This window comes from Microtus oregoni, unplaced genomic scaffold (genome assembly GCF_018167655.1).
Source record: "Microtus oregoni isolate MIOR12 unplaced genomic scaffold, Mior012 000009F_ref0000495, whole genome shotgun sequence".
Classification (NCBI taxonomy): Eukaryota; Metazoa; Chordata; class Mammalia; order Rodentia; family Cricetidae; genus Microtus; species Microtus oregoni.
Window position 1 is genome coordinate 21,962,832 of NW_024543068.1, and position 25,813 is coordinate 21,988,644.

General features: G+C 41.2%; 1 protein-coding gene across 1 annotated transcript in view; it reads left to right on the plus strand.

Moving 5' to 3' along the window:
* Nucleotides 1-25,813, plus strand: part of Kcnh5 (potassium voltage-gated channel subfamily H member 5) — a 301,133-nt gene that overhangs the window by 32,444 nt on the left and 242,876 nt on the right. The window contains exons 3-6 of the mRNA XM_041658809.1: nucleotides 5,041-5,147; nucleotides 11,218-11,346; nucleotides 21,756-21,871; nucleotides 25,059-25,451. Of these exons, the coding sequence (XP_041514743.1) occupies nucleotides 5,041-5,147; nucleotides 11,218-11,346; nucleotides 21,756-21,871; nucleotides 25,059-25,451 (745 nt within the window). The remainder of the gene's footprint in view (nucleotides 1-5,040; nucleotides 5,148-11,217; nucleotides 11,347-21,755; nucleotides 21,872-25,058; nucleotides 25,452-25,813) is intronic.

Below are 25,813 nucleotides of genomic sequence, written 5' to 3' on the forward strand. Positions count from 1 at the left end.
ACAAGATTAATGGGCTAATATAAGATGTTAAGAGTTAGTTAATAAAAAAAAAGTCTGAGCTACTAGGCGAACCAGTTTATAATGAATGTAGACCTCTGGGTGTTCCTTTGGGACTGAATAACTGAAGGACCATGGTAGTACAGAAAACCTCAGTCAACAGAGTATTTTATTTTATTTTGAGACAGGATTACTCTCTAGCCCTGACTGTCCTGGAACTTGTTCTATAGGGCTTAGAACTTTCAGAGATCTCCTTGCCTCTGCCTCCTAAGTACTGGCTTAAACTGAGGTATTCTAGTATTAGTTAGATATACATATTTTGTCTCCCATTGTGTAGACTGTTTTCATTAACACGTATCCCTCTCTGTGTCGTTCTACCATTTTTGGTTTGCAGTTTGCTTGCCTAAGCGTAGCCGTTCTTTTTTTTTTTTTCATATTTCTCATCTTTATTATGCTTCGGATGAGTGTTAGCACTTGAATATTTCAGAACTCTGGTACACACACAACAGTGTGAATGGAGTGTCTTATTTCCCATAGGATGTAGCATGTGTTATCACCCTCTTATTTCGCTTAATTTACGTTGAAGATCATAAGCTGTTAAATTTGTTACTATAAGACTGATCATAACATTTCTTTGTTTTTATATAATATCTGCTTCCCTCTCTCTGGGTTTCCTGTACTCTGCCTATACCCACATACATGCTTGGTGTGAAGTGACTTTTCTGATCCATCAATTGCTGTGTGTTTGTGTATCCTCAGTGGTCAGTCCTACTTGTAAGCAGCATGTTGAATCTTGCTTTTTACTCCATTTGGTGGATATTTATTTTTATTTGGGGCTTTTAATGTGTTTGCACCCAAGGTTATTAGTGTTATATGTAGAACGATTTGTGTCATTTTGCTCATGTTCTGGTCTCAAATAGCTACATTCTAGACAAGCTCCATGTTTCAGCTTTGTTGTTTTCTGTACGGGTGAGATTTGATTCTCTTTATCTTTTATGTAACTGCTCTTCTACAGGCTTTTAGTCTTTTGCATCTTTTCACAGGGACATCTATTATTCTTTTATTTTTCACTGGCTGGCATAGCCTCTCTTGAGCATATTTTGATAAGGTTGCTCTAGGGTTGATGGGTTCCCTAATTTTTATTTTGGACTGTCACCTTGGACATTGTTTTAGCTCTCCTTTGCTCCCCCAGAGCATCTCTCAGTGTAATAGTCAAGGTTAACGATCTTTCTTTCTCCTCCCTAACTTTTAATACAGTGTCATATTTTCTTGTAGTCCATTTGTTTTCTGCTGAAACATCTCCCATGAATTCAATGGGGCTTAAGTGTGAGCAAATGCCTTTTTTTTAAAAAAAAGAATTTGAAAGTTTGGATATGAAATGTAGTGATGAAGACATGTTTGAGTCAAACCTCTAAGGGATCATCTTTTGGGCTTTCTGGGTCTTCTCTGTATCTCTTTAAGCTTAAGGAAGTTATCAGCTTTTTCTTTGTCAGTATGGAAGCTTCATCTTTTCTTTTCTTTTTGTTCAGGTCTTAAGTTTTCACGTAACCCAGCATGACCTTTAACTCATCATGTAACCAAGGGTGACCTTGAACTTTGGATCCTTCTGTTTCTGCCTTCTGGTTCTGGAGTTCCAGACATGTGACACCATGTCCTGTTTTATGCAGTGCTGGAGATCAAACCCAGGACTCTGGGAAGCGCTCTACCAATGGAGCTACCTTCCCCACCCCTAGGATGGAACTTATAAAACACCCTGGAAACTGCCTTATTCTTGAGCCCGCCACTCCTGAATATGCACCTGGGGGACTCTGAGTCCCACCGTCGAGATGCTTGCCCATCTATGGTCTTTGCTGCACCATTCACAGTAGCTGAATAATGAAACGAGTCTCGATGTCTATCAGTAGATGAATGGGTGAAGAAAATGTGGTACTTATACTCAGTGGGATCTTAGTCAGCCATAAACAAAAATGAAATTGCGACGTATTCAGGAAAATGGATGGAACTGGGACTCATTTGTTGTGTGGATAGGTTTTCTGTGCTTTCCTTTTTCCTTGGCTCCTGGAAGGGTCATAATTTGAACATTTGTTCATTTGCACACATCTCATAAATCTTGGAAACTTTCTTTGTTCTTTCTAATGAGTTTTCTCTTTTATTTCTTCAGTGTAACAGTGGTTCTTCAGAAGGTCTGTCTTTACGTTCAGACGTTGTTCTGCTTGATCTATCTTGTTGAGGCTCTTGTTCATATCTTTTATTTGACTTATTTCATTCTTCAGGTCTGAAGTTTATAGTTAGTTTCTTTTGATGATTTCTTTTTGTTGAATTTCTTATTCATTTCATTAATTGGTTTCTTTGTTTCACAGAGTTATTTATAATCTCTTGTATGTCACTGAATGTCCTTCAAATTAATCTTTTGAATTCTTGCTCAGGGATTTCATCTATTACTTTATCTCTCGAGTGTTGTTGGAGAATAATTGTACTCTTTTAGATTTATCATGTTACCTTGCTCTTCCAGACTTCATGTTTCCTTATGCTGATATTTGCATGTCCGGTGGAACAGTTGTCTCCACTACTGAGTGATTTTTATATTTGGAGATTTTTTTTTGACCCTGTCTACTGGTTTTGGTTCAAGTTGGCCATTGCAGTTATGGTCTCCAAATAACTTCAGCTGTAAACAGTGTCTGCGAGAGTGTTCACAGGAAGCAGGATCATGAAGACTGTTGCTCTCTGCAGGGCTGCCAGGTGGGGCTATTTTAGCAGCCCAGGAGGGTATGGTACCCAGAGGAGTAGGGAAGAGTGCTTTCCTCATGGGCTTGGGCAAGTGTAATGCAGCACACATGCAAAAATGTAAGGATTGTGTGCCAATTTCTGCAAACCATATTCCAAGGAAGTGAGGTTAGAAGGTCCTTAGGCAGGTGTGGCATGGTTCCCATGGTAGAGGGAGCAGGGCTCCTGTGTGGTACAGAGTGCATCTATAAAGTCTCCTGCAGTCACATGGAGCTAGAGAGGTGTTACATAGGAAGTCATGCAGGCAGGGGGAAGGTAGGAGAGCCCAGGCAGGAGAGAATGTGCTTCATCACTTGTGTTCCTCATCTGTTTGGAGCAGCGTCATGACATGCTCTCCCTGAGGACTCGGGAATGCTGCAGGATTATCCAGCACCGCCTCCCCAATTTAGGGTGCCGGTGTGAGCTGTTGGGGTCTCCTATGCATTTTTTGTTGTGATAGAACTTTTCGGGGATCAAGCTGGTCTTGACCTGGGAAGTTGATATCAGGCTTTTTTCCTTCTTTACTCAACCATCTACAGCCCTCATGACCCAGAATATCTTCATTTTATCTTCTCTGCATTCTAGCTCTTTCCTACAAATACTGTTTGAATAGTAGCTGCCCTTCCCTCCCTTCATCCTTTCCCATCTTTGTAGTCACTTCTGGTGTCACTAACCAGCCATCTTGCCATAGACTTCCTTCTATCATGAAGGGCACAGTTTTTTGGAGCATTTAGAAGCTCACCCCTTAATCCTATATTTACTTTTGATGTTCTAACCATATCAACATGTATCTGCTCCAGACACCAGCTTTGGAATTCTCCTATGGGATACACTTATTTGTGAAACATTTTCCTCATTTTTGTTGATGCTCAGGAAATCCCTCTGAAGACCTACTATCTTTTAACTGGCTGCAGCAGCAACATTCCTACGGTCCCCTCTGTCTTCTGTAACTTTACTTTGCCCCCCCCCCCCACAATTATTATCCTTCGTTTTTTGGTGGAATTTAGTATTTATTGGCTAGTTTTCATTTCCTATTGTCCATTTAAAAAATAGTGCATTGGAATATCACCAGAGACAAGAAGGCAACACAGCTACGTGCTTCCCCACCAGTGTGAGCTAAGTAACAAATGCAGTTACTGATACTGGCAGACTCTGAAGGAGATGATGTGATTGGTTATGGCTTTAGATGGACAGCTATTATCGGTAAAAATTCCCTTTTATCCTTGGGGAAAATAGTTTGCAGGACACCCCCACTCCAGTGATTTCTGGAAGTAGCAATGGAACCAAATTCTGCATATCTTGTTTTCTCCCATACATAGATATCTACTGTAATATTTCATTCATAAATTAGGGATACTAAGACATTAGCAATAATATGAATAATCACCACAAAACACATTTTTTATTTGTACTTTTAATTTTCAACTAAAGAAGTGTTTTATGAGTTCTCTTCAGAAAATTTGAATTTCAAGAGTCATTATTATTGCATTTTGAGACTATCATTAAGAAAACTAATGGTTACTCAATTATACACACTGCCAAACTAAAGTGGCTTATCTGCTAACTGAGTCAGTGGGTTGGAGACCAACTGGGGAGCATGTAGTGTATGGACTCATAGAGATTTTGGATACCCTGAGCAGGTGGTGGGGCTCACATCCCTCGGAGGGGGTATGGAGTAACATTGCAAGAGCTTTCATTATGCTGTTCAGAATGACACAAGATTTTAAACTTTTGAGCTGTACATTCCAGAACTTGTAAATCGGATCATTGTTGGTCTTTGAAATCAGAGAAAACAAAACAATGGACATTGGGTGTGTGGCTGTATGGGTGCGTTTCCTTGACATGTGCTTCATGCAGTTACAGTCAGCGTACCATGGTAACTGAGATTCAAACACTGCAGGTGTGAAACGTGTTTAATAGAACCACAGTGCTTGGAATTTGTGCATATAGAAACTGTAGGAGCTACTCTCTCTGCCTCTCTGTTTCTCTTCACACGCGAAATAGCTTCTAAATCTGACTGTCAGCAGGAAGTTTTAGAAACAGTGGTTAAAACATGTCTTAGCATGTAACATGTCTTAGCATATTACTGACTATACATATCCTCCCACAGGTTGCAAACTTCCAATGGATACAAAAATTTCACTGAAATAATGTTTTCCACATTCTAGTTCATTGTGCAGGGGCATCAGTTTAAGCAAAATGAACCAGTAAGACGATGATGTGACTTGATGTAGTAGTCTAAAAGTGACACAAAAATATCAATGGATTTTTGTCTTTCAGTTTTATGTATGGAGAATTGACCGACAAGAAGACCATTGAGAAAGTCAGGCAGACTTTTGACAACTACGAGTCAAACTGTTTTGAAGTTCTTCTGTATAAAAAAAACCGTAGGTATTTCTGTTATCATTAAGATGACCTAGCTCTTTTCTAAAGGTTACAGTTTAGGGAATGGCAGCTGAGCAACAAGGTAGAGAAGATACCATGTGCTATGACTGCTCTTGGTGTGTGGGGAGAGGTTGCTGGTGAAATTGGAAAGATTAATAAATGATTCTACCTATGAAATCCTCTCAAAAATGGATGCAAAACAGTTTCCATTGTTTTATTTTAACAAATTTATTTTAATTTTATTTAAAAATATATTATGTGTCTGAGTGTTTTGCTTATATATATGTATGTGTAAAATATGTGTGCTTGGCCAAAGTCAGAAGAAGGCATTGGATCTCCCAGGACTTTGTAGAGAGTTGTGAGCTACCTTGTGGGTGCTGGGAACTGATCTCAGATCCTCTCCAAGAGCAACAGGAACTCCTAACCACTGAGCAATCTCTCCAGCCCCGCATTTTTATTTTCAACATCATGGTTATCCATATTTATTAGGTACTAATTAACACTATGATTTACAAATACAATATGAATACTTAAACAAATAACCTTCAACACTTCAAATATTGACTTTTTGTGGTGGGAATACTGGAAATTGCTTGTGTGGTGTCTGCACTATACTGTTATTATTAACCGTGTTCACCATGCTATGCAATGCATCTCATAACCAGACGGAGAAACTTTTCTCATGTGTCATCTAGTCTTTGTATTCCTAGATCATCTTTTCTTCATTCCTACCCAACCCTACTGCTGAGAACCTCTACTGTCTGACATGTGTTTAATCAACTTAAGTCCCACTTAAAATGAGTAGGTTTTATATTGTTCTTCTGTGCCTGGCTTATTTAACTTAGTATTTAGTATTATGATTGTGTATTCCTTCCATGTTGTTGCAAAACCACAATCTCTCTCTGTCTCTGTCTCTGTCTCTCTGTCTCTCTGTCTCTCTCTCTCTCTCATCTGCATGTGGGTACATTTAAAATTTTACAACAGAATCATCATACGACTTAGCAGTCATTTGGAGGCCAGAGGAAGACTTCAGGCATCTTCTATGATCTTCTGCTGGGTCCCCAGGAGACAAGGCCTCTCACTTGAGCTTCTATCTTTTAGCTAAACTAGCTAGCCTGCAAACCCTATCAGTCCCTCTGTCTCTGCTCCTTCCTTGTCTCCTGTTTCGCCCACTGCTGGGGTTACAAGCATACACAGTGATGATGCTTGGCTTTTTATGTCGTTTTGGGATCCAAACTCAGGCCCTTCCGCTTACTCAGCAAGCATTCCTACCCACTGAGTCATCTCCCCAGTTCAAGAAATTCTTTTAAATGCTGAGCAGGATTCCACGTTCTATATACATTTTATTTTTTATCAGTTCATCTGCTAATGGACATTTAGGTCAATTCTAAAAATTGGCTATTGCAAATGTTAGTGCAATGAACACGAGCGTGCAGATATCCCTTGTTTCGCAGATTGCCAGTCTTTAGGGTGAATATCCAGAAATGGTGCTGCTACAACATATGGTGATTCTATTTTAAAATTTTAAAATTAGTCTCTGAGTAGGTTTTCTATAGTGTCTGTACCAATGGATGCTCACAATACATTTTTATAGATTCACTTTTCATAGTTACTGTACAAATGTCAGTGAGGTGGATATGTGGTTATTTGATGTCAGTCTTTACAAACATAACGTTTAGCTAGATGTCGCCTGTTGCCTGGGGAAGGGTAATAGACATAGGCACCGTCCTCAGAACAGGCCATTCACATCTGGTAAATGTCTGCTGATTGTTGTGAATATTCTCTGGGGTTAGGATTGTACATCACCAATTGTCAACTATGTCATCACATAGAACCTCATGGACAGCCATGTTTGGTAGGTTAAAACAAAAATTAACCAATCAGCCAACCACCACCATGACCACCAAGCCTCAGTGCATATTCTCAACCATCAAGCCTTCTATTTGACTTGGGTTCATTGCATGGACATGAAGAGTCCCTTCATAACCTTTAACCAAGAATCCATGGCCAAATGACATCTGTGTGCAAACATTTTCCCATGGAGTCTCACAGGGTATATTAAGGGCACATCCAAGGGCAGAGCCTGTGCTCAGTAGTAGATGGCCTCCACAAACTGAACTCAATGGTAATTTTGTAGACTTTTTGTCGCATATTGATTTGTTTAGGCATTTTTTGTTTTTCTGGTTTTTTGCTCATATATTATAATTTATGATTTTGTGTTTTTGTGGGTTTATTTGTGTGCATGTATGTGCTTTTACTTTTTAAAAAGTTCTGAGTTGGGTGTTTTTGTTTGTTTGCCTATTTGTTTTCTGAAGAGAGAAAGAGAGAGAGAATGAAGACATAGAGTTGGGTGGGTATGGAGGTGGGGAGAATCTTGGAGGAGTTGGGGAAGGAGGAACTGAGATTAGAACATATTGTAAAAAAATTGTTTTCAATAAAAATGCATATGAAAAGTGTGTGTGTGTGTGTGTGTGTGTGTGTGTGCATGCACTTTTATGATAAATGATGACAAAATCCATCCTCATCTTCAGTGGCTACTCTAGTCTCCTGAAGTGTGAGAGACATTCTAACATCATCAGAATGCATTTTTTTCCTACAATCAGTATATGCGGGAGCTTGTGGTGCACAATTTTCCTTCCATTTCCTTCAATTCTTTATGGAATATGTGGAATTAAAATTAGATTTTCTCTTTTAGCACTAGACCCACAAAAGGATAACAGCAGTCGTAGACGCTGCCTCGGAGCAGCGCATTTGCTGGCGGGAACATTATCTCTTGCGGTTTTACCTCTCAAAACCTCAATCATTTCATCTTGCAGTTTAGAATCAAGTCCGAAGAGATGTTTCTGTTTGCACTCATTCTCAGCTGCCAGCTTGTCACACAGAAAGCCGTCAGCTCTCAATGAGGCTCTCTCCCTGCTGCAGAGGTTCTGGATCCTTTCTGGGTCTTCTCCCCTCAGGTGCTACTGTTTAGTTCCTATTCATAAGACATCCAAACTTCCTAGCCTTTTCATCTTTACATAGATTTGTTAGTCTTGGGATGACCATGGATATATGGCCCAAGTTATCAAATAACAGGAGAGCGCTCATCATTAAGGCTATTTGCCTTGGCACTTAAGCAGAATTAACAGATATTTGCTGAGTTCTCAGACATTGTAGCCAAGTCCACAGATTGAGTTTGTCAGTAGTACCTTAATGGGATTCTGTTTTGTTTATTTACTTTAAAATCTATTGGTAATGATTTGATTTGCATTATTATATTCACCTTCCAGAATAGTTTAGATGTTCTACATTGTACACCACGGCTTGAAATTATTATGTGACTTTTGTTCAAGTCTGCCTGGCTCTCTAAGGTGAACCGTGTATTGTGTTTAGGTGTCTGCGTATAGCTGTTAAGAGACAGACCCTGCAGCCCGGTAGATGAAAGTTGCTGCTTCCCTCTGCGTGTTCTCTGCATCCATCTTTATTTTTGATTTTTCTTTTGATAAGGATAGATATTATCCAGGCATTAGGGTAGCATACACGTATCTTGACCAATTGTAAAGGACTTTTGTAAGTGGTCATCTAAGAACATCTTTTGCATATCAAACTGGAAAGAGTGTATTTTGTGACTTTGGAAAACGTTAGATAGGAAAACTGACATATCTGTAGAAGACCATTTGGGAAATGCCTAAATTCCAAGCCCCCCCCCCCCCCAAGACTTCCATCATGTGAGTAGGTTAGATTAAACACAATTTTGCCAGTGGGGCAGTTGAGGTTTCTGATTTACTTGATCAGGGGTTGGCACTTTAGTTTGTACCCTCTTTTTTATTCTTCCTGTCTAGTGTTCTTAGTAAAGGAGGCATTTTCTGCTCTGGGGAAAGTTCAATATCTCTGGAGCCAAGACAGAACCTAGCACCTATGTTTCTGGTGTGCAGTGACCAGGCCCTGCTCTGAGTGATTGGGAGTGCACCTCCATTCATCTCTCTGACTCCTTGTCCATCTGACCCCAGCTCCAGAATATAAAGGAGATTTCACCAGCTACCTGAAAACATTCCGCCTGTGAGGGGGAATCTGAGCCTATGAGCTGGACAGATTCTACCTTGGTGTTGAGAAACAGCCTTTCAGAGAGTTCTGTCTCTGCCAGAATTTGCAAAGTGGCTGTTTCCATGGGTGTGGCCCCAGTTATTGTTTTTTTTTTTTTTGTCCAGATTTCTAGCAGGACCTGGCAACCAGAAAGGATTTTCAAATCCCCTTTCTCTTTGTTGCTGACCCCTTTGCTGCTAGCCCACGGTGCTGGAACAGCCTCAGGTCAAGCACACAGTAGCCTCTGGCCCCGGTTATTTGTAAAACTGCCCTTCACTCACAGCTCTGACACAGTGTAACACTAGGAGCAGGAAACAGAGAGCGAGTCTGCTTCGGAGATGATGTGGTTGTTTCCTGCGTCTCCTTCTTACTCTGCAGTCATCGTGGAAAGGACTATGTCCTCCTATGGGCCTGCTGGAACCACAAAAGACTCAGTGGTGGAGTCTTATAAATCTCTCTGCACAGCTCTGGCTCCATGAGCCTACTAAGAACACTCTTCTTGTCTAAAGGACAAGCGAGCCCTCACGTGACTTAGAGAGATTCCCCAAGTTCAGTCAATAATTTAAGAGCACTGTTATTATCTGGATGTTTAAACAGAATCGGCAGTGGCTTTAGGTGATGCAGCCTTGGACGCAGATGGGAAGGAGATTGTTATTCGGCTATTAGAGAACCCCTAATGCTGTTAGTTCACACCTCCCGTAGCTGCCTGTCCACTCTCCAAATCCTAAACCTGACCAAACCCCCTCTGTCCCTAAGAATGAATAGTTTGAGGGGCTGATTGCGCCTTTGTTTGATAAAAATATTATGGAAAATGTGTTTTTAAAAATGTTTCTTTTTAAACTTATGATGTGTATTGCCACTTCGTGGATCATTATTCTCTTGAGGGTATTCCTTATGCCTTCATCTATTCATTCTTTGCAATATGTCAGTTCCTGGCCTGTTCAGATCTTGAGCTTTGACCCCTGAAACCCTCATCCCTCTAGAGATGCAGTGGCTCTCCTTTGAAGAAGAATGTGGCAAGGTTGAGCCTTGAGGGGCAGGAGGCAGTGGCTCTAAACGACACCCAAGAGTCTCAGACTGTGAACACCTGTGTTATTTTCCTTTCCCTGAGAAGATGCCCTGAAGGTTTCAGGTAGCACTTTCTGTACAGTATGTATCAAGTACTGTTGATGTCTTCTGTGATTGGGGACACAGTCAAAGCCATCGAGGAGTCCCAGAAGTCCATCTGACTGAAGAGAGAGCCTTGGGATAGAAGCAGCGTTTCAGGGGCTTATTTAGGATCCCGACTTGCCAGGGCAGTAGGTGTTGCTGTGACTGTTAATTGGAAACACTTGTCAAAGTGACAAGCCCAGAGAGGCATGTAGGAGTGATCTTTCTCAGTGAGCTTGTCAGATGAAGTCTGAGAGAGTGGCAGAGGCCTCGGGACCCAGACCTAAAGGCGATGCTGCTCTTACGTTAGCAGCAAGACTGACTTTGTGCACACAAGTTGGGAAGAGACCCAGTACTTTCCTTTGGAATATTCATATTTTGGGCTAAAAATATAGTCATTAAATTTGAACAACTGGTAGCTGATAGAGAGTCAAACAGGTTTTTTTTTGTTATTTCATTTTATATTGAGAATTGAATCCAAGACCTCATACATACAAGACAAGCATTCCATCACTGAACTACTTACCCAGCCCCTAGAAGTTTTTTAATTTCAATTTTTATTATTTTTGAGACAGTGTCTTACTAAGTTACCCAAGGTGGCCCTGAGCTCGCGCTGTAGTCTACGCTACCCTTGATTTTGTGATCCTCCCACCTCAGCGTCCTGAGTAGCTGCGATTATAGGCCTGTGCCAGCAATTCTGGTTAAAGTAGTTTTTAAAAATTTTATTTATTCATTCAAGCAACGAAACTATTGTTTTGCTGTAGAAGCAGCAGAAGCAAGGTGCGTGGGCAGGGGAGCGAATCTTTGCTGTGGCCCCTGTGACACTCCACTGTCTTTTTCCTCCCTCTCTCTCCACTACAGGAACCCCTGTTTGGTTTTACATGCAAATTGCACCAATAAGAAACGAGCATGAGAAAGTGGTCTTGTTCCTGTGTACGTTCAAGGATATTACGCTGTTTAAACAACCGATAGAGGATGATTCAACAAAAGGTAATTCCCGAAAGGATTATCTGTACCTAAGAAGCTGGCAGCCTTCTATCTGCCACATCTTCTTATGACCCTTCTCTGGTTCTGCATTCATCCTAGTGAGATGCAGCCGGGAATTCCACTGAGTACAGTTAATCTTGGAGCAACCCAATTGGCATTTCAACCCCCTGTACCCAGTGAGCTTTAGCACAAACGATTACACATAGCCGGGACTGACTTCACTGAGCTCCTACCACGGTGCTGTTAAGAATTTGATGGAGTTTTGGTCAACTAATTGAGTTTTACTGGCCGATTGCTTTCAGCTTACTTATCAGTTTCTGTTTGCTCAGTTGTACGTTCTCTTGTGTGGAAACTGTATAATTTTGTCATAAAGAGAGTGGCTGGCACAATGCAAGCCTCCCAAGTGGGGCATTATTGACTGCAGCATCCAGAGATGTGGCTACGGAAACCTAGAGCGCTCTTGCCTCTCTCCAATGTAATTTATTCCCAATTTACTTTCTCCATTTGGGTTTAAATTAGAAGCCGGTGTCACATAAATGAAGACTTTAAAATTCATTTAGAAATAGGTTTTTATAAAATGTTATTTTTTAGGGACCTCTTAGGAGACCAAAGGGAAATGCCTGCTTTTGTGCATTTGCCAAACACTCCCTTCCTTTAAAAAAAAAAAAAACCTACACAGAGATTTAAGCTTTCCAATTGCAACCATAATTACAGAAAATTACATTATTTTATCCTTTGCAGGTGAGTCTAAATGCATAATGATCTATTCACTTGTTCTGTTAGTATCAAATTAAAAAGAGAAACTTTACAATGTGCCAACTATTGAAAATAGGACCAAACAAATTATTTATATATGTCTCTGAAATTCCAGACTCTATGAAATCACTTTCTGGAAGATTAAGTAAAATATCTAATTTAGGACTCAGGTTCCCCCTTCCCCCTCTCTCATCTTACTGTATGACCCAAGCTGACCCAAAGCTCAGTACTTCTGCCTCAGTCTTCCAAATACTGGAATTACAGGCATGCATCACATCCAGCAAGGCCTACTTTTTAAAAATACGAAGACATATTTCTAATCATCTTTGCACTGAATGTTGATTCATGTCTTTGGAATGTCACTGTAGCGTGGTTAATAAAACCCCAGAGGCAGATATTGGGGTTCAACCTGGAGATCAGCAAAGAAAAGCAGCCAAGCCACTAGAGAGATCTTAGCTCTTTGAAATCTTTAGACTGAGAAAAGAGCCAGTTACTGTCTTAGCCCACTTTATATCCCTCTCCAGTGCTGGGATTAAAGGCATGCACCACCACTGCCCAGCCTGTATGGCTGACTAGTGGGGCTGTTTTGTGTTCTGTTCTTCAGGAAAGCTTTATTTATGAAAATACCAATGATATAGCGCCATACTTCATGGTGCTTCAGACAATGGCTAGAAAAGGCATCTCTTTTTCAGTTGTACATGGAGCACTCACCAGACACACTACACTCTGAGTCCTAAAATTTTTGACCAATTTAAATGAAGAGATACCTTTGAAAAAAATGAGTCTCAGATCATAATGCAGTTAAGTTAGAATTCTGGTTTTCGTTCGCTTTACATCTAACATCCACTTATGAGTGAGTACATACCGTGTTTGTTTTTCTTACTCAGAATGATTTTTTTCTAGTTCCATCCATTTGCCTGCAAATGTCAAGATGTCATTGTTTTTTTTACAGCTGAACAATACTCCATTTTCTTTATCCATTCTTCAGTTGAGGACATCTAGGTTGTTTCCAGGTTCTGGCTATTATGAATAATGCTGCTGTGAACATAGATGCAGGAATGAGGGACTTAGTCCTTCCTCAACTTAATGTGTCAGGCTTCCTTGACTCCCCGTGGGAGGCCTTACCCTTTCTGAGGAGTAGATGGGAGGTGGGCTCAGGGGGAAGTGGGTAGTAGAAGGAGAGGAGAGAGGGAAACTGTGGTTAGTATGGATGAATTAAACATTTAAAATAAAAAAATAAATTAGAACTCAATAACTTAAAGATATGTGGAAAGCTACAACAATTTGGAAATTAAACAACACATTTCTAAATAATCTATCAGCCAAAAAATCTTGTTACACATACTTTGAGCTAAATGAACATTTAGCTTTTTCAAATTTGTGGAGACTGTAAACATGGTGCTTAGAAGAAAATATGTAATGTTAGATGCATATATTGCAAAAGAAAATGACTAAAAGACCCCAGTAACCTAGCTTCCATCTTGGGAGGCTATACAAAGAAGAGACTTTTCAACCAAAGCAAGCTGAAGCCAAGACATCATGAACCATGTGGGAGAAATCATTGTAAAAGAGACCTCTTCAGGGGAAAACCACCAAAATGCCAGGCTAATTCCTATAATGAAATACCATTATTGTTAATAAATCTCTAGCTCTGGTAACCAAGAAAAAAGGGCCAGGCACATATTACCAATAGTGGAAATGAAAAGTCTGCCTCCACTTATTCTGTGGCTACTGAATCGGGGCATTGATCACCCCGTGGCCACCATAGGAGACTTTTAGGAGATATACCAACCTCTCAAAATTCACTTGGGGAGGAGAGAAGCAGAAAACCGTAACTACCTTGTCACCATTCAGTACTTATGCAGTAAAGAATAATTGACCCAAACCAAGGCAATTAGTTTTATCAGAAGACCCTAATAAATGCAGAAGGAAGATATTTCTCTCTTTCCTTCTTCAGGATTTCACACACGTATATAGTGAAATATGATCATAGCCAGCCCCATTCCCCTCTTCCAAGTTCTCCCTCCCTTCCCCAAACTCTCCCTCTATGTGCTCAGCCCTAAATGGCCATCTTTACCAACCTCCCAAAACATCAAGGCTCAAGGAACGTTTTGGAAGCAGAGGCAAAAAGAACATAAGAGCTGGAGGACAAGGAGGAGGTCTGTGAACTGTTGTCCTTTGTACGTGGCATGGCTGTTGGACACAGGAGCTCACAGCCCCTGTGGTTGCCTGCACGAGGCCTGCCGTGTTCCTTAAGTCTCCCAGAATGCAGAAGCAGAGGGAAGTCTCCCAAGCCATGAGATGAGGCCAGCACCACTCTGATACCAAACCCTGAAAAGATACTACAGACAAGGGAAGGAATAGGTGAGCTTTTCACGCTTTACATAAAATATTCCATAAAACTGGATTCACAAAATGTAAGAAGAATTACACATGACAGTTGAATGGATACAGTCTTCAGGAAACAATCCCTCTCCCCCCTCCCCCCCAGTCCTTCCTATCAGTCAGGTGGCAAAGAAAAGCACACGATCCCATTAACAGGCACAGAAAAAGCATCTGAAAAAAATTCAACACTTATTCTTGATTACAAATCCCCAGGAGAGTAGGAAGAGGGGTAGTCTTCCTTTCTTCATTAGAAACATCTGTAAAAACCTTATGACTAACAGTGACATGGATCTTTGAGTGAGGAATTTTTTAAAAAAAGATAAATGATTGCTACATGATTGGTGACCTAAAATACTCTTCAAATGAATTTCAATGTCTTCATACATGAATAGCAGTTAACTTGAGTGGGTTTTTAATCATATTTTTACTCCCGGATATACATATATTTATATTAGAGAATTATTTTCTTCTGATTTACTTTGTATAATTTCATGAAACAGTTGAAGCTGGTCAAGGAAAGCGCAGTCCTTCCCCACCAGTCTGACTGCTAAATCTTAATGGTAGTTAGTAATTTTGTATCTATGGAAACTGGGAGTTGGCAGCATTTTGCCATGAACTGGGGCACATGTGCTGACTTTTATCTCTGAACTTAATGCTTCTCCCTTCTTATGTTCTCTCAGCTCCATCACTCTGCATCTCCCTAGGTACCGCAGAGTGCTTGTAAGGCAAGGTCTCTTTCGAGTCAAATTGTCTACACTTACAAATTATTTCAAATATCCCAGACAAGTCAGGGTACTAGACTGTTGAACAGTGAGTTCAATAAGTATGCAAATCAAGATCGGTGGACAGTATTGGTATAAGACACCTTTTTCTAGTGCTAGACATTCTAGAAGATGGGCTAATTTGAGAAGAATTTTTGTTCTGAAACTCTTGTATGCCTTCCCTCTACATAACAGATTACTGAAAAAGCATTGCATAATGCAGCTATGAATGCCGCATATGAACTACTTTCTATTATTCATGTGAACTGTACATTTAACATGAAAAATTCAAAAGACATGAAATATTTATGCCATTAAGTCATCATTCTGCTATATCTTTGAAGCTAGTGATATAGGAACCAGGGAGCAATTTGAGATGCTTGGTAAAATAGTGTATTTCTTTCCATTTTTAAAGACAAATAAGAAGAAATTATACTTTTGGATAAATAGCACATGTAATCTCATTATCGTACCACAATATCAAATTGAATAAGAAGATTGTGATTTCACCTTTGATCCAGCTTTGGCCTCAGAGTTACTTAAGACAAAGTTTTTCATTATCTCTGTAGGAATATCCTATTCTATTAACCTTACTTTTATTGTTTTTTTCCCCAAAAGTCGAACTGAAGCTATTCCTGGGGATATAGGAGTGGCCCCTTTTCTAGTACTCGAGGGGGATAAACTAGCAAGTTAGTAGGAGCAGCTTCGCTCCAAGTGCTCCTGTGTCCTTGGTGATCAGCTGGGTGTGAGGATGGGGAAAGACACGTGAGAGGAGTTAAGAGCATGAAACCACGGTTAGAGGAGGGAGACACAGGACCACTGGGCAGCAGGGAGGTCCTCTGAGGTTCTTGGTCGAGAGTTTCACTAGCATCCATGACCATCTTTCTGTTCTCCGCTTCTGTCCAGACAGAGGGATGGAGATGAGCAGGGGGTACAAAGCTGGATCTATCTGAAGTTCAGTTTTGATTGGGTACAAGAGAAAGAATCTCAAAAAGGACTGTTGATTAGACAAAGGCTATGTCCCTCAAAGATCTGCAGATTTGCTGCTTCACATTCATACCAATCTCCTGTTTATATTGGCATCTCCTCCCCCCCCCCCCCTCACCAAATCAACCCTGGACATAGAATTGAAAGACTTGAAGGCATGGACTGCGAACTTTGTTTTTGAATGAGCTCTGGCAATGACCATGGCAGTTATGGCTGCAGTGACTGAGTGAAGCTCTGCTCATAGCAAATCCTCCGTTCAACAAAATTTCATCCTGAGTGATTTTGTTGCCGTTCTTAAACTGAGCGGTGATGTAGGATATCAACAATGCTTTTGAATTATGCCATAAGGGATACAGCAAAAATTCCTGAAGGGAAGACTATCAACTCGTATGGATAGTCAATGCCTACCAGGTACCCTATGATCATAATTTCTCATTTCACCAAATTTGAAATTAATATTATTATCTCCACTTCGCTGTTGAAAAGCCTAACCCTCAGGCTGACTTCAAGCCTCATGTTCTCCAGACTGTCCATTGCTGTCTTGTCTTCTGCAGTGGGAATTCACTGGCAGGCACAGTCACATTAGCTCTGTTTCTAAGCACAGGCCTCAGGAGGATGCTTTCTTTCTTGATCGAGTTGTGCTCTTAGAGCCAACTCAATTTCCTGATGCTAATTCCACAGGGCGAAGTCGTCTTATTATCTTTTGTACCTGGCATTGCAATGTCGAGAGTGTTGTTCAGACAATCAGTCAATAGTATGTAAAACTTTATCTGTCATCATGTGCAAATTGCTGTCTGAAGGTCTCCACTGTTATGTGTTCTAAAGATCATTATCCAAATCTCTGCCCATTGAAACAGTACAGGGTTTTCAAAAAGACTTCCAAACTGCTAAGATAATTACAGTGTAAAATGCCCTCTGCCAAGTAGTTATGACACCTTTTTGCCAATAATGAGACCAAAAAAAAATTCTTCCAGAATAAAAATAACATCAAAAAAGTAACCTACTTGCAAAAGCCAATGATTTCTTTAGAGGGGAGGCGACGGAAGAAACAGGAGTAATTATGCCAGCCAGTCTTGTTGGCTGAGAGCAAAACTGTTTACCTAAGCTCTTTCCTTATGGATTGGAATCTTGTGTTGCAGTCCAATAGATTGATTTAACTGCCTCTGTGACTTCCTTTCATTTTTAAGATTAGACAGTCCATGACAAAGAGGTTAATTGCAACCCAATAGAGCTAAACTAATGTTTTATTAAGAAGGAGTTGGCAGCCCAAGCCTCTAGGAGAACAAATGTTCTCATAATGCCATGAACAACTTACAGTGCAAGCATTCTGCTCGTCATACGCGACTGTCTGTTCATATTACCCCGTATCGATCACGTCTAAGTAACATCAGCGGACTGCTGAGCAATCAGTCGCACCAGTTAGGTTTCTGTTGAGGCAAGCTGGGGAAATGTGGTCCCGTGGAGATGGGAGAACTGCTGAGGAGTCTCTTTCTCTGACCTAGACAGTGTGGCTGTCTCTGACTTTTTCAAAGTTTGTCCGTAACATGGTGGGGGGAGGGGTGGGGGAAAGAGCAAATCAACTCAACTAGTTAAGAACGGTGGCATTGCCAGAGCACGAAAGGATGGCGTTAGAAAATTCAGCGTGGCGTGGTTTATAGTGGTGAAAAATCTGGAAATGTCTAGAGCACGTATCAGTGTAGTTTATGCATTGTCAAGGACAAGCAAGTGCCCCATCTTAGAGGTACTGGGAGCAGGAAAGAGGGAAGCACCCTGTGGGAAGATGAGAAGGGAAATTTCAGGTTAATGTCTTTCGTGTGGCTTTTGTTTGTTTCCAGTGAAGTATGAGGGTAGGCAGTGGGAGTAAGGAGGTATGGAAGTCTTCAGAAAAGTGCTAACATTAGTGCTTTAGAATCAAGGGCAGCAAGAGTGTCCCATGGCCAGTGAACTCCGGGTTCTTGCAATCTACTAATTTACATATGAAGTAGAACACATCTTGACTTAACTTTGGTCCTCCACCTTCTGGGGCATGTTGATAGCAAAATCCTGAATGATGACTCCCTGACAATTGCCCTGGACTTTGGTTTCTTTAGGAAGAAAGAATCCTTTGTGAATCTTTGCTTATGAATCCCCATGCCAGAGCTGGCCCATCACCTAGCCCCGCCTTTCATTCCCAGCTAGTGGTTCCTCAGGATCTTTCTGAAGATTAGGAGCTCTCTCTACCTTCTTCACTCCAGAGTTCTTCCTTAATGTCATGAATAGTATTGACACCCACTGAAAGCTGAGCCCAGTTCCTTTGCTACATTTTGAAATTGTATATAAGGCATTTGATATGCTAATCCCTGTATAACTTTTTCACTCCATGTTTTATTTATTCTACAAATATGAAATTAGTGTCCTTTAAAAATTGTGTTGATCAGATTATAGGTAGTCATTTACAGACATATTTAAAGAAGGATTTTATGAGTATTTAAATTAGGAACTACTGCTCCCTTATTAAGGAATGCCGCACTATCACTATGTGACAATGGCTCTCGTAGTTGTATCTCTCCTTCACCTCTTATTCCCTGCATAGTGACAGAGGAGCAAATGCCAACCTCCTGAAGGGCTGTGCTCTCCTTGACTCATGGGATATATCCCTCCCACATTTCCCTTTTGGTGCCAGATTTTTTTTCTAGACAAACATTACTGTGTACACAGAATGAAAATGGTTTTCTCTTTTAGTCCCTCTCAGATATACAGAAATTCAACATCACCTTTCTTAGAAATGTGAGACTTCAGGAAGAAAAAAAGAGGAGCTGGGAAGTTTCTAGAAATAGCCTATGCAGCTATAACACATAGCTGATGTAAGATGAGGAACGATCAGATACACTTCAGTACGTTGATGAGGGGTGCCCAAAATAGTCACTGTCACCTGAGAGCACCTTCTCATTTACACCCACCCTGCTGACCAAGACCCACTGTAATAAGATGTGAATGGGCTCTTGTCTCAAATAAAGTTGGATTAGTCGTCTATCATCTGTTAATTTACTTATAGCCTTTAGTGCTGCTGTGAAAAGATGAACTTTATTAACCCAAAGTAAACCATGCTTACACCGATGTTGTTACTGTCATGTGATGTGTGGATTATAGAGTCCGGATGAGGGCACACCCCTCCTGTAGGTGTGTAAAAGAAGCTTCCATAAGGCAGTAGTCCTTCACGTGAGTCTGAACTGTCCTTAGCCAAACAGATGGGGAGGGGGAGAGAGCTGTAGGCAAACAGGAGGAGTGTAATATAGAAAAGAGTGGGGCATGACAGTATGTAAAAGACCTCTGGAAGATTTAATGATATTTTGAATTTGCTCTTCAATTAATTCTCTATTGATTTAGTAAGGCTGGAGAATGGCAAGGTGGCAGAAGATAGATGCAGTGGAAATCCTCGTGGGTAGGAGCTAAAGGACCTTTTCCAAGGACACGGTGTTTTCTTGGAAGTCTCCAGGTTGACGTGAAGGATTGGAATGGGAAAGCGTGGTTGGATTTGTGTTTCAGCACGGATCTTCCCCGCGTGTGGCGATGTTCTCAGGGGGCTGTCCCCTGATGGCAGTGACACATGCTGCATTGTTTGACAAGTGAGAATGGAAGGAATTCAGTTTGAAAGATTTGTAAGTTATAAACTAGAAGGCTTATGCAGGAGTATGTGTACATGCTTGTGTGTGTTTGTGGGTCTGTGTGCATGTGTGTCTGTGTGTGTGTGTCTGTGTATGTGTAACAGTGAAAGAAGGGCAGCGGGCGTTAAGTTACTGGTTTGTATGGTTAGAAATGGCACCAGTTAGTTTATCAAGAGTGTATGAAGGATGTAGGATGTGGGATGTGTAACATGGAGAAAGGGTGGTAACAAGGTGAGTTTTAGACTTGCTGGGAGCAGATGTCTGTAGAATGCCTTAGAGGAGGCTGGCCAAAGGCAGAGAGATGCTCAGGTCCAGCACACAGAAGAGAAGTCAAGGTTGGTGATAGTGAATTCAAGTTGATTTTGTATGTTTTTTCTGGTGTCTTAGTTGCCTCATTGTGAGACTGGAACACTGTATAGAACCTTGGGTTACAGGTAATGTCCCCAACATGATTTTAAATTCCAGACTAGGGAAAGGCCCATTAATGAAGAAGGAAAAAGGACTTTCCGTCAATGGATGTCAGCTTACTTCTCGTGCAATCACTGAACACACAGAAGGAAGTGAATTCCTGGGGGTCGTTCCAAGTCTGAAGGCTAACAGCAACTCCCAACACTGCCTGTACTCTGTGATCTGACAGGCATTCGTTTCCTGTAGGCCCAGGGCTTGCTCCTTCAGGGTTTATTGAATCAGCTGAGATTTCATCATGCCTCTGGGTTCATCCCTTTTAACCAGCTGGAGGCTTCACTTTTAAGGAGTTGTTTGGAGACCACTCTGTCAGTGGGTAACCCTACAGACATGATCAAGTAGCTTTAGAGAGATCTTCAACAGAGTGGAGCTTTAGAGCTAGTTAGAGGACACAGAGTTGAGAGAGGGCCACGGGATGGCTCATTTTGCTCTATATGTTCATATCTCATTGGTGTTTCTTTGAAATAAATGTTGTTCATAATGCCAAGCTGAGGCCCCAGAATAAAGTTTTTTTTTCCATTAAATTCACATTCCTTTTTCCCCAAAGCAACTTCTCTTCATGAAAACATGATTAGGTTTTTAGATATTCCAAGCATAACTTTTTAGATATCACTGCCATTGTTAATGGGAGAAATAAAATTTATTAAGCTACAAGGAAGGTGCAACGTGCATAATAGGCGCGGTTGGAATTGGACTTTTCCTCCTAAGTGGGTACCTCTGTCTACAACACACATTAGAACTCTTCATTAGGGCGGTAGCAGCCACTCTAACAACCAACAATAATGTAGTAAGGTTATGTATTTTTTCTATTAATAAGGGAAAAATTGATTTGATACAGGAGAAGCACATTTCTTGTTCATGAAATAATCCCAAGCAAGTGGCCCTGGCTGGCATCTTTCTACACAGCGATCCAGTGGCTTTTCCTTCCTCTAAAGGCTTGCTATTTGCATACAGCTGGTAGAAGGAGTAGGAAGTGTGATACCAACTTGCTTCTGAAATAGGGATACAGATGTGGCATCGTTGTTTCCGCTTCAAGTCCATTAGTGAGAACTAGGGACTTGGAACGCACAGATGCATGGGATGCTGAGAGAGGAGCTGCTGGGTAGGCAGCTGTTTCCCCTTCACAAACCCTTACAAATCGAGCAGGACCAGATAATGTTTTTAGCCTATTATCTACCATGACTACAGAGACTACGCAGTAGATGCGAGAAAGGCCCAAATGTTACAAATATTAGAAAGTACCTCATTTTAGTCACACTTCGAATTTGATGGCGTTTACACAGGAACGAGACAGACACTTTTCAGTTTTTCTGGACAGCCTGCGGTTGCCATGATCCTCCAGCTATCTGAGAGAATGCTGCACTTACAATTCATTGTATGTGAATAACCCAAACTCTCTTTTCATCTCTTTAAGGTTGGACAAAATTTGCCCGATTGACACGGGCTTTGACAAACAGCCGAAGTGTTTTACAGCAGCTCACGCCAATGAATAAAACAGAGACAGTCCACAAACATTCACGACTAGCTGAAGTAAGTATGAGAATGACTTTGCTTTGCAAGGAAGTGGCCTTGATACGTTTTTCCCTAGATTATTCAGGATAAGCACAATTGCGTAGGTGATAATTTATGTTTTCTTTGTAGAACTGTAGAAATTTGAAACACTCCTTTTCATTCTCTTCAAGTTTTGCATGGAAATGTAGTTCATGCATTATTGGGTGATGCGTAGAGACTGTGTGATTTAATTGAACAAATAGGGCAGAGAATCCACGCGTTCATTTGTGTGTGCAGAAAATATTAATTGAGGGTTTCCACTGTATTTGGATTTCTGTAAAATGAAAGGATGTGAAGATGAATAAGAACTGGGTTGTTACTAAGGAGTGATAGACACTGGACAGGAAGCGGATAAAGACTTTAAGATATTGTAGCATTTACCCAGACTTGGGACTCTAGGGTCAGTTACGAGCATGTGCTGGTACTCAGTGGAGTGAATTCAGGAAAAAATAGAAGAGTTACGGCTAGCGAGATGGCTCAGTAGGCAAAGGAGCCTGCTGCCAAGTCTGACATCCTGAGAGCTCTATTTCTGGAACCTAATGGTAGAAGCAGAGAATTGACTTCTGCAAATTTCCTTTGGCCTCCACATGTGTGCCGTGGTATATACTCCTCCCCAAATGTCTTACACACACACACAGTGAGAGAGAGAGAGAGAGAGAGAGAGAGAGAGAGAGAGAGACAGAGAGAGAGAGAGAGAGAGAGAGAGAGAGACAGAGACAGAGACAGAGAGAGAGAGAGAGAGCGCTACCAAAATTATGCTGAGTTTATTTATGGTGGGAATTTGTAAAATATTTTGAGTTAATTTAGCAAGAAAGAGAAAGACACCATTAAACCCAGGTGTCCACTGATTTACACTGCCAGAAAAAGGTGAGCCGAGGCACTTCTTAATTAGTTACAAATACCAATTCTAGTTTAGAGAGGGTTGGGAAATAAAGTCTATTCTTTAAATTTAGAGTTATGGAGTTTTCCTTAGCTTATTATTAACTAACAGATAGACCTGGGACAGTTTCTTTTTTCCTTTTCTAAATAACTTTTGATATCATGGAGAAAGAACACTTCATGGAACAGCCATGCTTAAGCTAAAACAGGACATAGCTATAGTATTCAGTGATACTGTTTACACCGTGTGCAGAGGTGAACTGCATCTGGCTTGGGAGCTGGAGCAGCCAGGTGGACCTGCCTTGTCTGAGGATGCTCCTTAAGGAGTACTGCTTGCTTTGAAGTTTCCTTCTCTTCTGCTTCAAGAGTCCAGTTCCTTCACCAAGCCCAGCCCAAGAGCCCAGCTTGTGTCTCTGAGCTGAGGTTTCTTAAGCCTGCTTGCTTCTGGCCCCTGTCTCCACTTTATTCTCACGCCAATGTAAGTGAAATAACACTGGGCAACATAGCTGTCACCGCCTCACAGAGGAGCGCAATTCAGTGCTCCTGTCCAACTATGGAAGTTGGGAATGAAAAAAGCAGAAAAAGATACTATTGTGAGCTACACATTGTCATCCCTGGTAAAGGTAAAAATACAGACTTTTCAGAAAATCCACTCAGGCCAGTGTCACCTGCCTGGGGGAGTGGGGTTTAGGTGTGAATATGCCACACTTTATAAAACCTCCCCAGAAGATTCTAATATGAGCCAGATTTAAAGCACATGGAATTATTCCTTGAGCTCAAACTATAGAAGGTATAGAAATAACTGGCAAAGAGAAGCATTTTCCATTTCCCCTTCTTCCAGGGAAATTGGAGCTGATGGTGTTGGAAGGTAAGAGAGAAGCCATAATTATGTTCAGTTCTTTTGGTCTAACACGCCTCCCCAACATGGGGCTCACATTCCTGCTAGGATAAACTGCTACTAAGCGATTTAAAACCATAGGGGTAAAATATATCTGGGGCACTGAGAAAGTAGGCAAATACGTGAAATATCCCTAAAGTAGTTCTAAGAGCCCCAAGTAAAAATTGTAAGCATAGCAAAGAACTAAAGGAAATACTAGCAGCATTTTCTGATAGTGAAGATAGCAAGATCGTATATACTCAGTTTCCAGTTATGTAAACTCGATGTATGAGAAATTTTTAGTGTACTATTCCAGGCTTCAAAAGGTGTGTGTGTGTGTGTGTGTGTGTGTGTGTGTGTGTGTGTATGCGTATGCATTATGGAAAATAAGCCTTCAAGCTATATGCTAATTCTTATCTTTGTTTATTCATGTATTCAAATGTTTGATGCATTTATCTCTTAGTGGGTCTGTTTGGTTTTTTTTCTAGAACCACTAACTGATATCATGAGTTGTAAAAGTCCTCTGGAAATGTTACTTAAGAAAGCCCCTTTGCCACACTCCTTGACACTTCCATTACGCTAGTGAAATAAATACACGAGGCAGACGTTTTAGATGGGATCCTTCCCCTAGTTTCCCGTTTCCCAGTTTCCAACAGGCAGTCTCTGTCCTGTGCTGTGCTTGCCACCTCTGACTCTTGCTGGGTCATCTGCTTTTCTCCTTCTGTCACTTTAGACCTAGCAGAGTAAGTTCAGGTTCACATAAACTTGCGCTGATAATTTTCCATTTGTTAAAGAGGCACAGAGTATTTAGTGTCTTATCTCATTTACTAAAGGAAGCTTGCACCTGACGAGAAACACAATGCTCTTTTATAGCTCTGGGTTTAGAGAGACAAGGGAAAAGCAGCCACTACCATCCCTAACACTGCCCTCTTAGCCATTGGAGCACTTGCTGAGCAAGGCTGTCAACACTGAGGCCCCGGGGTTCGGGGAGGCCATCAGAAGCAAAAGTATATTTTCTAAGGTGCTAAATGTGTGTGTAATGAGTGGTAGTCAGTCACCCACCAAATAACTATGGGACAGTCAATGAAAGACACGTGGTTCTTGTCAGGCTTGCCTGGAGCATGGGCAGCTGCACCTGAGACACTATGCCGTGGGTCAAGGATGGGCACTGGAGAGCCGAGCAGATGAACTAGTAATCAGATCAGCTTGTGGAGTAGCTGGACTTCCATGCGGTCCTGTGAGCAAGCTCCAGGACGTTTCTGAAGAGGGAGAGGAATCAACAGAGCATGACTGGCTTAAAACCAAGAATTGTTAGACTCAGCCTATGGTTTGACTGATCCTGGTGGGTGTACAGTCATATCTGACTTCAGAGAAGTCCCCATCACTTATATGCACTTTTTCTTCCTTTAGGTTCTTCAGCTGGGGTCAGACATCCTTCCTCAGTACAAACAAGAAGCGCCAAAGACGCCGCCACACATCATTTTACACTACTGTGCTTTTAAAACTACCTGGGATTGGGTGATTTTAATTCTTACCTTCTACACCGCCATCATGGTTCCTTACAACGTTTCCTTTAAAACAAAGCAGAACAATATAGCCTGGCTGGTGCTGGACAGTGTGGTGGACGTTATTTTTCTGGTTGACATCGTTTTAAATTTTCACACGACTTTTGTGGGGCCAGGTGGAGAGGTCATTTCTGACCCAAAGCTCATAAGGATGAACTATCTGAAAACTTGGTTTGTGATCGATCTGCTGTCCTGTTTACCTTATGACATCATCAATGCCTTCGAGAATGTGGATGAGGTGAGTGTTTTGTTTTTGTTTTTGGGGTATTGGAGAGCAAATGTTTTGAAAACAACAGAGTAAAAGGATTCCACAGATGATAAAATGTCTTTTTCAGTGCTCCCGTTTTGTTTTCCATCCTGATATTAGTAAGCATGTGCCATAAATTATAGCTGACTTTCTTAAATTAACTTTTAGCCATGTTTACCCCATGATTTCTGGCTGAAAAAGTGAATTACTAGAAAAATGATTATGGTTGAAAGTTGTGATAGGAGAAAGACAGGAGGAAGAGGGAAATAGAGCAGGAACAGGAGGAGGAGGAGCAGGAGGAGGAGCAGCAGGAGGAGGAGGAGCAGGAGGAGCAGAGGAGGAGCAGGAGGAGG